General features: G+C 38.1%; 1 protein-coding gene across 1 annotated transcript in view; it reads right to left on the reverse strand.

Annotated features, from left to right (window-relative positions):
* Positions 1 to 3,609: 3,609 nt before the first annotated feature.
* Positions 3,610 to 18,150, reverse strand: part of RGS21 (regulator of G protein signaling 21) — a 30,440-nt gene continuing 15,899 nt past the window's right edge. The window contains exon 4 of the mRNA XM_004382562.1: positions 3,610 to 3,813. Coding sequence (XP_004382619.1) covers positions 3,610 to 3,813 — 204 coding nt within the window. The remainder of the gene's footprint in view (positions 3,814 to 18,150) is intronic.

Genomic DNA, 18,150 nt, shown 5'->3' on the forward strand with positions numbered 1-18,150 from the left:
TCTGCAAAAAACTGAAACAAGACCCATACCTCACACCATGCACAAAAACTAACTCAAAATGGATCAAAGACTTAAATATAAAATTGGAAACGATAAAGATCATGGAAGAAAAAATAGGGACAACGCTGGGAGCCCTAATACATGGCATAAACACAATACGAACCATAAGTAACAATGCAGAAACATCAGAAGAGAAATTAGATAACTGGGAGCTCCTAAAAATATTTTTTTTTTATGCTCTTCAAAAGACTTCACCAAAAGAGTAAAAAGACAATCTACAGATGGGAAAAAAATTTTGGCTACAACAAATCCAATCAGGGTCTAATCTCTAAAATCTACAAGAGACTGCAGAACCTCAACAACAAAAAGACAAATAACCCAATTATAAAATAGACAAAGGATATAACAGGCACTTCACCAAAGAAGACATTCAGGAGGCTAACAGATACATGAGGAAATCATTAGCCATTAGATAAATGCAAATCAAAACTACAATGAGATACCATCTTACTCCAACAAGGCTAGCATTAATCCAAAAAAACACAAAATAATAAATGCTGGAGAGGTTGTGGAGAGACTGAAACACTTATACACTGTTGGTAGGAAGGTAAAATGGTACAACCACTTTGGAAATCCATTTGGCACTTCCTTAAAAAGCTAGAAATAGAAGTACCACACAATCCAGCAATCCCACTGCTTGGAATATATCCTAGAGAAATAAGAGCCATCACATGAACAGGTATATGCACACTCATGTTCATTGTAGCACTGTTCACAATAGCAAAAAGATGGAAACAACGTAGGTGACCATCAAGGGACGAATGGATAAACAAATTATGGTATAGTCACCCAATGGAATACTATGCAATGATAAAGAGTAACAGTGAATCTGTGAAACATCTCTTAACATGGATGAATTTGGAAGCCATTATGCTGAGTGAAATTAGTCAGTTGCAAAAGGACAAATGTTTATGAGACCACTATTATAAGAACTCAAGAAAAGCTTTCAACACAGAAGAAAACATTCTTTGAAGGTTATGAGGGTGGGGAGTGAGTGAGAAGGGTATTCACTAATTAGATAGTAGACAAGAATTATCTTAGGTGATGGAAAGGACAATATACATTACAGGGGAAGTCAGCACAATTGGAATAAACCAAAAGCTAAGAAGTTTCCTGTATACAATCAAACACTTCAAGGGACAGAGTAGCAGGGGCAGGGACCTGGGAATCATGATTACACGGGACATCTAAGTCAATTGGCATAGTAAAGTTTATTAAAATGTTCTGCATCCCACTTTGATGAGTGGTGTCTGGAATCTTAAATCTAGCAAGGGCCATCTAAGATGCATCAGTTGGTCCCAACCCACCTGAAGCAAAGGAGAATGAAGTACGCCAAAGACACAAGGAAAATATTAGCCCAAGAGACAAAAGGTTCGCATAAACCAGAGACTCCACCAGCCTGAGACCAGAAGAACTAGATGGTGCCTGGCTACCACCAATGACTGCCCTGACAGGGAACAAAACAGATAGTTCCTGATGGAGCAGGAGAAAAGTGGGGTGCAGAACTCAAACTCTAGTAAAAAGACCAGGCTTAATGGTCTGACTGAGACTGGAGAGACACCAGAAGACATGGCCCCCAGACTCTCTGTTAGCCCAGAACTAAAACCATTCCTGAAGCCAACTCTTCAGACAAAGATTAGACTGGACTATAAGACATAAAATGATACTCATAAAGAGTGTACGTCTTAGCTCAAGTAGATACATGAGTCCAAACTGGCAGCTCCTGTCTGGAGGTGAGATGAGAAGGCAAAAGGGACAGGAGCTGGTTGAATGGATATGGGAAATCTGGGGTGGAAAAGAGGAGTGTGCTGTCACAGTATGAGGAGTGCAACTAGGGTCACATCACGGTGTGTTTATAAAGTTTTGTATGAGAAAGTAACTTGAACTGTAAACTTTCATTTAAAGCACAATAAAAATAATAATAATAATAAATAAATAAATGGAGACTAAGGTTGGAGGCCCCAGAATAAATGTTGAAAAGTATATAGCTATTTTCCACTGAGTGAATATACCTTAAGATGCACTTAATGCTTCAGAACCAGTTTTGTATTATGCCTTCCTTTAAAGAATTTGCAAATGAACAGGGAATCTTCCATTTGCATATGTTTAAATGTTTATCATTTCTGATGAAACGGAGAAAAATTTTGTCTATCAAATGAATGGTTCGTGGAAACAAACAATAAGTCATGCTATTTTTCCTCCAATTTTTAATGTTCAAATCATCTCCAAAATAGATATCTTATTGATAAACAAGATAAATAAATCAGTGCAAATAAAATGTAAACATGGGAGAGCTTTAAATATTTATAGCTTCTTATGTAAAAATGTTTTGACATTAGAATATTCATACTACTCATAGAACATTTGTATACAGATATAAAAATGTATAGGAACATCTCAAAATAAATACTTTTAAAAATTTCTTATTGAGTTTTACAAACAATTTTTGTTGTTGTTAGATGCCATGGAGTCAATTTTGACTCATAGCGACCCCATGTTATAGAGTAGAAGTGTCCCACAGAGTTTTTTAGGCTGTAGTATTTACTGGAGCAAATTGCCAGGTCTTCCTCCTGCAGAGCCACTGGGTAGGTTCAAATTGCCAACCTTTCAGTTAGCAGCCAAGCACTTAACCACTGCACTACCAGGGCTTCCTTTACAAACAATACCAGTGCTTAATGAGCAAATAAAATAGATACTTAACTGCACAATTAATTTGAATAGATAATGTTGCAATATTTTTGATTGTGTGGGAAAATCATAGCTATGTAATTCATCCTATAAGGACTTGTCTATGCTCCTTATTCCTTTTTTTCTTTACATTCTTCTTAATATAACAAAATTCATTTTCTCCACCCTCAAGTCCCTTTTCCTTCATGCACCGATGTGACGCCATTGAATTGAACTAAGTGATATATTTTGTCAAAGTTTGACTCATGGTGCTATAAGATATATGTATAAATGTTCATGTGTTCTTGCAATTTTTCTTTTTAATTAATGTGAGGCCATAGCAGGTTAGATAACTACTGCTTTATAATGCAGCATATCTTGTTTATAAAGGAATAGTTAAATCAACTGAATGGAGGGTTGTGTTTTGGTCCAACATTTCTCTTTTCACAGAAGTGAGGTTTTGAATAATGCAAATGGTGTTTAAAATCACATATACGATGCTAGACGGTCTCCCACATGACAACATGAAAATATATAGCTTCTTGAATTTATAATGTCATAAGAATATCCACTTATAGTTTAAGAGTGCATCATATCTCTATAGACCCTTTCTGTACTCTCCCAGTAGGAGATTTTTAAGTACTTGGAAAAATTAATAAATTCTAAACAAATGACTTTGAAATTCAAGGTTGATATATAAGAGAAGTAATTTTTTCTGTTGCAGTAAAAATAAATGTTTTCTAAACCCTAAAAAAACTTACATTGTCACTGAATATTAAAAAAAAAATTAACCTTGAAATATAATGCTTAAGAGCTAATCTCCCCTATTATTTGTTTTCCCAAAAAAATATACCCTGATGAGTAGCTTATCATTTACCTTCTTCACAAGAAAGGGAGCCATTTTTTATGATTTTCAACCTGTTGGCTATGTACCAGTTTCTTATAAATCTCTGACTTTAGAAATCGTGGAAAAGAATCCTTGGCCATGAGGCTGTAGATTAATTTCTGAGCCTCATCAAAGCATTTGAGTGTTGGTTCCGCAATATTCTTTGAGATGAGGTCCTTGGTACTGAAGTCAAGGTTAATCTGTGGAAAATAAGGTCGCATATCATAAGATTAGTTTAATCAAAGAATACACAGTTTATACAGGTGGCAGAAAGACATGTTATTTGAATTTGTTTCCAAAGGCAAAGATGGTCTGATGCAAAGCAGCAGAAAGGTCATCCATCCATTCAGTGTCTGGACTGTAGAACACACACTCGGTTTAATTATTTTTCCTAGATTGGGAAGAGTGGCATTGACAGGGGACAGAGTTAAAGCTTTACTTTGAAATTAATTTTAAAAAAAGCAAACAACATATTTTATGATTTAATTTTTTTTTCCTTACCTGCCCTTTATTTTTTCTAGTACTTTGACCCGAATACCTAAAGTGTACTTTCCATAGGCAGAACTTTAACTAGAATTTACTAGGTTGGCAACCCACAACCACTCTCCATACCTCCCCTCATTGTTTCCCACAACACTGCTTTTCATTTTACTTTGTATTTCTTCTTGTTTACCCAAATGGGCAATATAACACCCCCTGGACCCTCATCTGTCCCACAGATTTTATACATACATATGTATCCTTGCTCCCTTACTACTACCATGCCACAGAACTATCCCAGAAAGGTCTAATAGAGACATATTATATCGGAACACACCAAAATCCCAAACCCACTGCTATCAAGTCGATTCCAACTCATAGCGACCCTGCAGGACAGACCAGAACTGCCCCATAGGGTCTCCAAGGCTGTAAATCTTTATGGAAGCAGACTGCCACATCTTCCTCCTGCCAAGTAGCAGGTGGGTCTGAATTGCCGACATTTTGGTTAGCAGCTGACCACTTTAACCACTGCGCCACCAGAGCTCCTTTGGAACACATCATTCACCGCAAATATGTAAAATGTCCCAAACAATCCCATGGAGATACTTTCCTAACTCAGTACACCTTCTAGGACGTTCTGAGAAGCAGAAAATTCATATTCAACATATCTAAGTTAAACTGAAAATATTCATAAGCTGCAAAAGAGATCTGACTCTTAAAATGCAAAGGTCACCGAAGGCTGGTGCAATATTTGTCTTAGTCATTCTTTTTTCTAGCACTTAGCAGAACACCTAGTACATAATAGGCAGTCAATACTTATTTGTTGAATAGAATTAAAAAGTGTCTTGGAAAAACTGGTGAGAATGTAAAAATGCTAGAATTTTGGGTCTGGCAAACGAAATACTATAAGTGACAAGCTCTGCTGCACTGAACTGAGGTTAGAAAATAGACAGGCTGACCTGCGATCAAACCATTCTTCAGCTACTTGTTGTCATTTGTGCGACCCAAGCAAATTCTACAATTTCTTTCATCTTCAACTTCTACTTCATAAAGGAGAATAGCAATAGGCCGTATCTTAAAGTGCTGTTGTAAGGATTAAATGAGACAATCAATATTAAGTTATTTTAATATTATTTTTCTAGGAATAATAATAGAAAAAGAAGAAAAATTATCTTTTTTTAATTGGGTAAAGAATCATCAAAAGATCACTATTGTACGCAAATATTTTCTGTCTTTAGTAATTTTAGCTACCCAGGGATCCCAGAATACACCCTGAATTTTTATTCCTTTGATCACCTTCTGAGGTCCTTCATTAAAGTTCCAGATCAAACACCACAAGTCCCCTGAAGGCCTCAAAATTGACGGCCCCGTCTTTATACTAGCAGACATTGCGGGGCAGTGGAAAGAGTTTGGGGCCAGATTCTTTTCAAATCTGTGCTCTAATGCTTGTGACCTCGGTCACCTTAGGTGAGTTACCTTAGTATTTCTGAGTTTCTGTTTCCTCATCTTCAAACTATTGATAGTTCTTGACTCAGAGTGTTTATAAGAATTAATGTGAGATAATCCATACATTCACTGACTCAACAAACATTTATGAGTGTCTATTCTGGGCCAAGGAGCCCTGGTGGCAAAGAGTTATGGCTGCTAACCAAAAGGTCAGCAGTTCGAATCCAACAGCTGCTCCTTGGAAACTCTACTGGGGCAGTTCTACCCTGTCCTATAGGGTCACTATGAGTCAGAATCAACTCAACAGCAATGGGTATTCTGGGCCAAAGAGTTCTTGTGTACTGCAAATTGTTTAAGCTCTAGACTACTAACCAAAAGCGTGGTTCAAACCTACCCAGAGTCACCTTGGAAGACAGACCTGGGGATCTGCTTCTAAAAGGTCACAGCCTTGAAAACCTTTGGACCACAGTTCTACTCTGTACACGTGGGATCACCATGAGTTGGAATTGACTCGACAGCAACTAACAATAGCAAAAGCATTCTTGGCCAAATGCCATCTATATTTGGGGAAGATAGCCAGTAAGTGAATAAATAGTATTATTTTAGATTTAAACTTGAAAGATGAGAAGCAGCCAGAAGGAACAACAAATGCAGAATCTCTGACACAAGAAAGAATCTGGTGTGTTCTGCAGAGAGATTATGCTGGGATGAATAGAGTTGAAGGGTGTTAGGAAGAAAGCACCTGTGATGAGGTTGGAAGAGGAGTGCAGGTCAATTTTTTAGGGTTTATATGCTGTGGTAAAGAGTTTTTATTTTTCTACAAAACACAATCAAAAGACATTGAAAGGCTTAAGCATGGAAGTAGCATGATAACTTACATAACGAATATAGTGCCTGCTTCATAGTGGGAATCAATGAATAGTGATGATTATCAAGATCTTGTAGCTATTTTTAAACATCTGCTAAAGCATTTTTCATAAAACCATCTGTGTTGTGATTATTTGAGAATATATGTTTCCTATTTCCTCTTTTAACTGTATTGTTAATTTGTTAACAGCATCATCAGGGATTTGTTTAACTTTGTATCCCCCATAATGGTAATTACAGTGACTTAACTTTCTTAGGCATTCATTGGGTGAGTGTTCACCAACGACAGAGCCAATGTGTGCCTGGTGCACAGTGCTGGCTTATTATTATTAGTAGTAGTAGTAGTAATAGTAGCAGTACTTTGTAATCACGACTGAACACCTGTAATAAATCCCTATTTCCTATTTAAAAAGTCCAAAGCCCTTATTTTGGCATTCATAGTCTTTAAAATGTATTTCCTACTTACTTACTTTTTTCTTTTTTTGTGTGTGCCCTGGATTCCCAACAAGTTACACTTATTTCTCTCAAATTCTTTGTATTTTCCCACCTGTGATCATCTTCTTATGCCATTAGTCAGCTGACAGCCACCCCTCATCACCTAAGTCTTTCATAGTCTTTAAGGCTACACTCAAATGGCATCTACCCTGTGAAGGTCAGTTATGCATTTTTTTTCTTTTCTGACCTCTCAAAGGACTTTGTGCTACTTAGATAATATTTACGTTTTGCATTTTCCCTCACTGTGTCTTGCACAATGGACCTGTAAAAAAAAAAAACAAACCTGTAGCCATCAAGTCGATTCCAACTCATTGCGACCTTATAGGACAAAGTAGAACTGCCTTATAGGGTTCCCAAGGAGCATCTGGTGAGTTCGAATTACCAACTGTTTGCTTGGCAGCCAAACGCTTAACCACTGCACCACCAGGGAAGAGCTCAATAAATATATGTTATACAAATAAAGTGAAAAATTATTTCTAGGTTTAGTCAAAATGATGTTTAAATGTTAAAGATAACTAACTAAGCTACTTCAGCATGTTAGTGATAATGAATATTATTATTGAAATATAGTAAGCTTGTATTTCTGACTTATCCTCTCGTTTTTCTGATTTTCTCAGTTTTCCTACCAACGAACTGCCCAGCATCAGCTATCGATTGCTAAATGATGAGCAGATATACTGTTCCCAGGAGTTAATCAGTAGTCTTATGAAGATGCATCTTGGCAATTCAGCTTAATGTCAGTGACAAAATATCATACCCACATGTTTGTATAAATGTCATTATTTTTCTCCAAATTGTTCAAGCTCAAACATAGGAATCATCTCTGACACATCTTTTATTCCTAATCTCTTATCCTATGTGTGTATTCTGTTCTTTATTGGCAGTTTCACAATGGTCTTTTTCATTCTTACCCTTCTCTCTTCAGTTTAGGCTTTTGCTACTTCTTACCATTAACCATTGCTGTTGAGTTGATTCCGACTCACAGTGACCCTATAGGACAGGGTAGAACTGCCTCATGGGTTTCCAAGGCTGTAATCTTTATGGAAGCAGACTGCCACATCTTTCTCCTGCAGAGTGGCTGGTAGGTTTGAACCACCAACCTTTTGGTTAGCAGCCCAGAGCTTAATCACTGTGCCACCAGGGCTCCCTTACAACCTCTTACCTAGACTCTTATCTGATACCTTTTCTTATACTGTCTTTCTTTTCTAAATTGTGTATATCAGTTTCACCAAAATATCACTTTCATCATATGAATATTCATTTGAAAGCCCATGATTTTCTATAACATAAAATTTAAACATTTTAGCCTGTATTTGTGATTTCTCATACCCTGACTTCAACGTGTCATTTGAAAATCATTCCCTACTTGTCCCCCAAAAACCTATTGCTGTCGAGTCGATTCTGACTCATAGTGATCCTACAGGACAAGGTAGAACTGCCCCAGTCCCCAAGGCTGTAATCTTTACGGAAGCCAACCGCCACATCTTTTTCCCACTGAGCAGCAGGTGGGTTCGAACCACTGACCTTTTGGCTAGCAGCCAACCCGCTTTAACCACTGCACCACCAGGGCTCCTGCTTGTCCCCAGTGGCACTCATAAAGTGGATCTACTCTGTTCCCAAGGCAAATCTTGCAGCTATAGCCTTTCCACTGTCTAAAATCCCCCCAGCTCCACTATACAGATTTTCCTCATCCTTTATAACTTAGTTTTAGTTGAATGTTTTCTGAGAAGCCTTCCTTGATCACAGAAGGAAAGTGTAATTGGCTTATCATTATATGTAATTTTGATTTGAAAGTCTTAATGAAATTTGATTTCTTGCTTAAACAAATTTGGATACAAAAGCTTCTGCTTTTGTTAAGTGTTCAATATGATTATCAGAGAAAGAAGGTTTGTCACTACAAAGGCAATTCAAGAGTACATGACATAAAATTAGCCTGTCTTTTATGTACTATCTTTTTCTTATGTCTTTTATAGTTCTTGTTATTAGGTGCTATCGAGTCAGGTTTGACTCATAGTGACCCTACAGGACAGAACAGAACTGCCCCATAATGTTTCCTAGGCTGAAATTTTTACTGAGCAGATTGCTAGGTCTTTTCTCCTGAGGAGCAGCTGGTAGGTTTGAACCGCTGGCCTTTTGTGGTCAGCAGCTGAGTGCTTAACCATTTTGCCACTAGGGTTCCTTTATTTCTTTGACTAACTCCTTTTTCTCTACATGTCCTTTCAAAATAAAGGCAAAGCAGATATGTATTCCTCAAGTTCTCTTCCAAGTCTTTTCTCCTTATATTTTCTCACTTGGTGACTTTGTCTTCATCCATGGGGAAATATTTGGAGCAATGGTATCACTAAAATAACCATAAGAATGTTTAAAGATGATTATTTTAGCTATAAAATAATAATGCCAGTTGCTTTCAAATGCATTCCAACTCACGGTGGCCCCACGTGTTACAGCATAGAACTGTGCTGTATACGGTTTTCAATGACTGATTTTTTTTGGAAGTACATCACCAGACCTTTCTTCTGAAGTGCCTCTGGGTAGACTCAAACCTCCAAACTTTCATTTAGCAGCCAAGCAAGATAACCAGTTGTACCACCCAAGGACTCCATAATAATAATAGTTAATATTTATTGACTGTGTCTGATGCACTAAGTCTTTGTGTGGCTACTTTATGCCTATAAAGTAAGTAGTATTATTGTCACAATTTTTCAGGAAAAAACTAATTTATATATCTGAGAAACTAGTTATTTTACTTTTAATCTTTCCTTGTATTTTTTATATAAAATATTTATGGAGTGGCTCCTGAGGAATTGTACTAGGATCTGAAGATATAAAGATGATTAATAAGGAAATTCAATCAAGAAGGCAGGTTTTGAAAAAGGAATCCAAAGGGGGAAATGATTTCTGAAAGAAAAACTATCCGCAGGAAATTCCATGTTTAAGTTGATCCTTGAAAAATTATTATGAATATAAAAGATTGATAAGGGGCTTTGACCTGGGAAGAAGTCTGAAAGAAACTCAGGAGGTGCTAGAGGGGAAGAAAGGCAAACGTCTGCAAAGGCATGAACGTGCCAGGTCATGTAGGACCTTGTAGGTTTTGTTAAGAAGTTTTTATTTATGCTGAGAACAATGAGGAGAATTTTAAGCAAGGGATTGATGAAAACACACGCTTTAAAAATATGTAACACTGACTGCCGTATGATGAAATGGCCAGATGAGGATAAAAAACAGCTAGGAGACAAGAAGATCAGGTAGCAAATGATATGGATTAGGCTGGGTAATATTGCAGAGAACTAAGGGAAGTTAATCGATTTCAAAGATATTCAGGAGGTAAATGGATGCAAATTGTGATTGATTAATTATAACCTGGGATGAGGGAGAAAATCATTAAGAATGGCTAGATTTTAGATGTATTCTGAAGAATGAGGTGAGAGAAAGTGATGATGGATTGGATGTGGAGTATAAGAGAAACAGAAATATCAAGGATGACTGGCAAGTATTTAGCCAGTGCAATTGGAAGGATGGAATTACCGTTAACTGACATGGAGAGAACTTGGGTAAAAGAAAGTTTGAACAGAATATCAAGACTCAGATGTGGATTTATTTAAGTTTGAGATGCATTTTTAAAGTCATGAGACTTGGTGAAATCACAGAAGAGTGAATGTGAGCAGAAAATAAATGAGGACCACCTCCCTTCATTAGAGTGTACATTGGGTTATGAGCTGTTAATTGCCATTGAGTCAATTCTGACTCATGGTGAATCCATGTGTTACAGAATAGAACTGCTCCATAGGGTTTTCTTGGCTATAATCTTAAGGGAAGGAGATCACCAGGCCTTTTTTCTTCCCAGGTACATCTGGGGTGTTCCAGTCATCACCCTTTAGGTTAGCAGTCCAGTGCAAACCATTTGCTCACCTAGGGACCTTTGGATTATAAGTAGGAACAGCAAAAGAAGTTGTTAAAAAGCAGTTAGTAAGGAAGGAGGGACGCAGTCCTAGAAGCCAAGTAAAACTAATTTTTTGCATCATTTCCATTAAGAAGGAATGATCCACCCTCTTAAATGCTCCTGAGAAGTCAATTCAGATGAGATATGGGAATATGCTTTCAAAAGTGTCTTGTCTTTTCTTTTAGATTCCCTTGAATTTTCAGTAACAGGAAAAAAGTTACAAAGTGAAGGCTAATTTATATATTGTTAAATAAATTCATTTAATAGAATCACCCCCGGAGGCACGTCTATAAACTGGACTCCAAACTTCTTACTCATTTTAAATATGATTTCTGATTGGATTCTACCAGAAGTTACTTGTGTAAATTTCTGTCTCAAAAAGATGAGATGTGTGAGTTTGGAGTAGCCTGAAGGTGGAACCCTGTCAGGAGGTGACCTTCTAGAGATGCAGACTTCTCAATCACATGATCTGGCTGCCTGGGAGCTTCAGGGAAGTTTAAACTTTGTTGAGCATCTCAAACTCTATTGAGTTCAACGGCATGGGCTGAACACGGTATCAATTAATTGGATAAACAGCAGTTATAAATACATCATTTACTGATATAAATAGTTACTTCTATTTTGTTTGTATGCATATTTTTAGTTTCAGGGACTCCGAGAAACACAAGATTTTAATTGCTTATTTTTTCAGAAGGTCATGAATTATCTTAGATATCTGAGACCACAACACTGCCAACCACAAACAAAAACAAACAAACAAACAAAAAAGACCCAGGAGTGTGTTTCCTACGGAACGACAGCTGAGATGTTGAGATGTCATCAGAGCCATTTAGAAGCTTTTAAAATCCTGTCAATTCTGAAAAGGGCTTGATACGACTGACACTGACAACAATCCATTACATTAAAATGATTGATTCCTGGATTCCATTTGTAGTCACTGTTTAAAAACAATCTTATTAGAACACTCTAGGCTGGTTAAAGCGCTCGGCGGTTCGAACCCACTAGTCACTCTGCGGGGAAAGATGCGGTGGTCGGCCTTTGTAACGATTTACAGCCTTGGAAACCCTATGAGGCAGTTCTCCTCTGTCCTATGGGTCATCGAGAGTCAGAATGGACATGACAGCAGAGGGTTTGGTTTGGTTTTTGGAGGCTACTTTAATGTTCATGTGATTTTGTTAACTAGAAGTTATGCAAGCCGAATTCCTCTTCTCTTCACCAGCGGTTTTAAGTTTTTTGGGCTTTCAACGAACAATTTTAGCAGGAAGTATTCATTTTAAGTCTTGGCTCTCTCGTGAACCTAAACTGTGCTTTATATTTTTCACATAATTTGAATGAAAAGTTTTCAATTGTGCTCTCACGTTCAAATTAGAGAGCCTTTCCTCATTTAGAATGTATAGTGCAGCAGGAGACTGTCAGTATGCAAAGGGTGTGTGCGTGCGTAGGAAAAACGCCTTACTGAAATGGGGCAGGCAGCCATCTCAGGGTGCATTCACAACCGGGCTTTAAAATTACTATTCAAATTAAAGCCATCAATAATCATCTTTTTGGTTACATAATTCTATTTAATCACCAACACCTTTAGTATTACTTCATTTTTGGCATTATGAAAGGCAAACAAATATTGTGTAACATGTTCTCAAGGTGGCTATTAAAGTTGAAAATAGTAAAGTTTGTAACATCTAGAAGAAACCATCCTTGTGCAGGACTGTATCCTTTTGTTTTCATTGGCTTTGGAGACAGAAATAGATGACACAAGTTGGGAGGCAGTATGAACACCTCGAATGCGACAAGAAGAATGAAAGACACAGAATTCAAAACCAGCTTGATGAATTAGACAAGTAGTTGAAGGGAAGATGTAATTGAATAGAAGAAACCAGATTCCTCTCCAGTTTCTGTGGTGATAAAGGAGATGACACATATAACATAACACATACAGATTGCTAAAAATAGATGTACAAAAGGTAAAGCCATGCTGAAGCAGCTGAAAGGGACTTAGATTGACTGGTTTCTTTCACCAACTCCAACAAGCTAATCCAAGGCTATTTTAAGGGAGATGGGGGAAACCCTGGTGGTGTAGTGGTTAAGAGTTTGAAAAGGTTGCAAGTTCGAATCTACCAGGTGCCCCTTGGAAACCCTATGGGGTAGTTCTTCTCCATCCTATAGGGTTGCTAGGAGTTGGAATCGACTCGATGGCAATGGTTTTTTTTTTTTTTTTTGGGGTGGGTGGTGAGGGTTGGAGCCCTGGTGGTAAGTAGTTAAGAGCTTGGCTGCTAATCAAATGTTGGCAGTTCGAATCCACTAGCTCCTTGGAAACCCTGTGTGACAGTTCTACTCTGTTCTGTAGGATTGCTATGAGTCGCAATGGATGCTATGAGTCACAATGGACTCAGTGGCGATGGGTTTGGTTTGGCTTTTTGGGCAGGTAGGGAGGAGCCCAGGTGGTGCAGTGGTTAAAAGCTCAGTTTGCTAACCAAAAGGCTGGCAGTTCGAATCCACCAGCCACTCCTTGGAAACTCTATGGCACAGTTCTACTCTGTCCAATAGGTCCCTTTGAGAGGGAATTGACTCAAGGCAATGCATTTGGGAGGTGGGGAAGTTTAAAGAAAACCAGAGCTTCTTGTTTTTGTGTTGAAATGTAGCATTTCTTTCAGAAGGCCAAATAATGCTGCAGATTATTAGAAGAAATATCCCTGCCACATTTTTCCTTCTAATACTATGTATTTGAATCTGGGCTTCCACAGTTTATGAAGTTATGCAAATTAGGGAAAATATGAGAATGGAGGCTGGCAGAAGCAATTTGCTGTCAGCTACTAACCAGAAGATTGGTAGTTTGAACTTACTCCATGGCACCACAGAAGAAAGTCCTGGTGATCTGCTTAAGTGAAGATCACTGCCAAGAAAACCCTGTCGAGCTCACTTCTACTCTGTAATACATGAGTCACTATGAGTAGGAATTGACTCAATGCAATGAGTTTGGTTTTTATGAGAAGTGAAATAAAGGTCTGAAAATGGAAGACATACTCTGTGGCAAGATGATTTTAAGCTTCTTTCTTTAGCATAAACATCAAGATTCCCAGGCTGTGTCGAGAACATTTAAGTAATATATCAAGGAAAAGGAATACAGATTTTAAAACATAAAGGTGTGAGCTGAAGACCTTCCTCCCTGTATCTGTGTATCTGAATAACTGCACGGCTCATCATTGTATCTCTGAGGGTCAGTTCATTTTTCACCTGTAAAATGTGGACGGTTGTAATACCTCCCTAAGATAATGAATGTGATGGTCCGATGAGATAGTACCGCAAAAGCACTGTGCAGATATTACAGATAGTATCTTTAAGCTTTTCTCTTTCCCTCCTTCCCTCCCTCCATGTCTTACTATCTCTCTCCGTTTCTCTCTTACTCTTTCTTCCACCTCCTTCTTTCTCTTTATTTCTAAAAGATCCCTTCTCTTTAAAATAAAATAAATAAGTATGTGGAAATCATCAGAATCTAGGAGACGCAATTGTGTAACAATTTCAACTCCAGACACACAGTACTAGACATCTTTCACTATTGCACTAGTCTACTAGGCACTGGCTGGTTCTTTGCTTGACGCTTCTTCCTCTTCATGTCTTATCATTCCTACCTGCCATCTTGTCTTGTTTACCTGTACTCAAATTTCTGGTCAAAACTTAATAACAATAGGTTTTGAGATCTCCTAGATGTCTCTGAGGAGGAGGTAGAGCTGCCTCCTCAAAGTAGATTCCACTGTAATGATAAGGAAGGACTAAAGTTTTGGGACCTTCATTTGCTGATGTGGCATGACTCAAAATGAAAAGAAACAGAAGCAAACACCCATTAATAATTGAAAGGTGGAATGTAAGAAGTATGAATCTAGGAAAATTGGAAGTCTTCAAAAATGAAATGGAACAAATAAAAATTGATATCCTTGGCATTAGTGAGCTGAAATAGACTGGTATTAACCATTTTGAATCAGACAATCATGTGGTCTGTTATGCTAGGAATGACAAATTGAAGAGGAATGGCATATTCATCATCAAAACGCACATTTCAATATCTGCCCTGAAGTACAACTCTGTCTGTGATAGGAAAATATCCAAACACCTACAAGGAACACCAGTTAATACGACTATTATTTAAATTTATGCAACAACCACTGATGTCAAAGATGAAGAAATTGAAGATTTTTACCAACTTCTGCAGTCTCAAATTCATCAAACTTGCATTCAAGATGCATTGATAACTACTGGGTATTGGAATGTGAAAGTTGGAAACAAAGAAAGATTGGTAGTTAGAAAATATGGCCTTTGTGATAGAAACAACACCAGAGATCACATGACAGAATTTTGCAACATCAAGAACTTATTCATTGCAAATACCTTTCTTCAACATAAACAGCGACTATGTACGTGGACCTCCCCAGATGGAATAAACAGGAATCAGATCAACTACATACGTGGAAAGAAATGATGCAGTAGCTCAATATTATCAGTCAGAGCAAGGGCAGGGGCCAATTGCAGAAAGACCATCAATTGCTCGTATACAGGTTCAAGCCAAAGCTGAAGAAAATTAAAACCAGTCCATGAGAACCAAAATATGACCTTCAGTATATCCCACCTGAATTCAGAGACCATCTCAAGAGCAGATTTGATGCATTGAACACTAATGACTGAAAACCAGATGTGTTGCGGGATGACATCATACAGGAAGAAAGCATAAGTTCATTCAAAAGACAGGCAAGAAAAAACGACTCTGAAACTTGCTCTTGAAAATAGAGCAGCTAAAGCAAATGGAAGAAATGATTAAATAAACGAACTGAAAAGATATCAAAAGGTGGCTCTAGAAGACAAAGAAAAATAATATAATGAAATGTGCAAAGACCTGGAGTTAGAAAACCAAAAGGGAAGAACATGCTCAGCATTTCTCAAGCTGAAAGGACTGAAGAAAAAAAATCGAGCCTTGAGTTGCACTACTGAAGAATTCTATGGACAAAATAATGAACGACCCAGGAAACATCAAAAGAAGATGGAAGGAATACACACGGTCACTGTACCAAAAAGAACTGGTTGACATTCAACCACTTCAGGAGGTAGCATATGATCAAGAACTGATGGTATTGAAGGAAGAAGTCCAAGCTGCACTAAAGGCATTGGATAAAAACAAGCCTCCAGTAATTGACAGAATACCAATTGAGATGTTTCAAAGAATGGATGCAGTGCTGGAGGTGCCCACTCATCTATACCAAGAAATTTTGAAGACAGCTAGCTGGCCAACCAACTGGAAGAGATCTATATTTTTGCCCATTCCAAAGAAAGGTAATCTAGCAGAATGTGGAAATTACCGAACAATATAATTAATATTACATGCAAGTAAAATTTTGCTGAAGATAATTTAAAAATGGTTGCAGCAGTACGTTGATAGGGAACTTCCAGAAATTCAAACCAGATTTAGAACAGGACGTGGAACAAGGGATATCACTGCTGATGTCAGATGTATCTTGGCTAAAAGCAGAGAATACCAGAAAGATGTTTACTTGTGCTTCAGTGACTGTGCAATTTGACTGTGTGGATCATAGGAAATTATGAACAACATTGAGAAGAATGGGAATTCCAGAACACTTAATTGAGCCCATGAGGAACTTGTATACAGACTAAGAGACAGTCATTCAAACAGAACAAGCGGATACCGCGTGTTTTGGGTTGTATCTTTTCACCATACTTATTCAATGTGTATGCTGAGCAAATAATCAGAGAAGCTGGACTATATGAAGAAGAAAGGGGCATCAGGACTGGAGGAAGACTCATTAACAACCTACATATGCAAATGACACAACCTTGCTTGCTGAAAGTGAAGAGGACTTGAAGCACTTACTGATGAAGATCAAAGATTACAGTCTTCAGTATGGCTTGTTCCTCAACATAAGGAAACAGAAATCCTCACAACTCGACCAATAAGCGACATCATGATAAACAGAAAATACTGATGTTGTGAAAGATTTCATTTTACTTGGATCCAGAATGAACACTCATGGAAGCAGCAGTCAAGAAATCAAATGATGAATTGCATTGGGCAAATCTGCTGCAAAAGACTTCTTTAAAGTGTTAAAAAGCAAAGATGTCACTTTGAGGTCTAAGGTGTGCCTGACCCAAGCCATGGTAATTTCAATAGCCTCATATGCATTCAAAAGCTGGACAATGAATAAGAAAGATCGAAGAAGAACTGATGCCTTCGAATTAGGTGTTGGCAAAGAATATTGAATATACCATGGACTGCCAAAAGAATGAACAAATTTGTCTTGGAAGAAGTACAGCAGAATGAGAGGATGGCGAAATGTCATCTCAGTACTTTGCACTCAAAAGAGAAGAGTTCCTGGAGAAGGACATTATGCTTGGTAAAGTAGAGGGTCTGCGAAAGAGAGGACCCTCAACAAGATGGATTGATGCAATGGCTGTAACGATGGGCTCAAAGCATAGTAACAATTGTAAGGATGGAGCAGGACTGGGTAGTGTTTCGTTCTGCTGTACACAGGGTCGCTGTAAGTCGGAATAGACTCCATATATGGCACCTAACAACAACAACAAAGACATTTCTGATTCCCTAGACTTGGGTTTCCCTGTTGCATGCTACCATGTAGTTGTTGTGTGCCATGGAGTCCATTCCTACTCATAGAGACACCATGTAACGAAACTGCTCCATTGGGTTTTCCAAGCTGTAATCTTCATGGGAGGAGCCCTGGTTGCCCAGTGGTTAATCTCTGGGCTGCTATCCGAGATGGTACGCGATTCTAACCCGTCATCTGCTCTACAGGAGAAAGATCTGGCAGTCTGCTTCGGTGAAGATTCCGGTAAAGGGAAACCCGTTGCTGTCAAGTCAATTCTGACTGGTAGTGATCCTATAGGACAGAGTAGAACTGCCTTATAGGGTTTCCAAGGAGCAGCTGGTGGATTAGAACTGCAGACCTTTCGGTTAGCCACCAAGCTCTTAACCACTGCACCAACAGGGCTTCCTTCAGTAAAAATTACAGCCTTGGAAACCCTATGGGGTAGTTCTACTCTGTTTTATAGGCTACTATAAGTCGCAATCAAGTTGACAGGAACAAGTTAATGTCTACAGGAGCAGATCCCCAGGTTTTTCACCCAGAACCACGAGGTAGATTTGAAACACCATCCTTTTTGTCAGCAACTGACCAATTAATCATTGCACCACCAGGGCTCCTTGAATGCTACCATAACATCATATTTCCCTATCATGACACTCAAAAATTATTATTATAAATATTTTTTTACAGGATCATCTCACCAAGCCAGT

The sequence above is a fragment of the Trichechus manatus genome, unplaced genomic scaffold, assembly GCF_000243295.1.
Source record: "Trichechus manatus latirostris isolate Lorelei unplaced genomic scaffold, TriManLat1.0 scaffold00095, whole genome shotgun sequence".
In the NCBI taxonomy this organism is placed as follows: domain Eukaryota; kingdom Metazoa; phylum Chordata; class Mammalia; order Sirenia; family Trichechidae; genus Trichechus; species Trichechus manatus.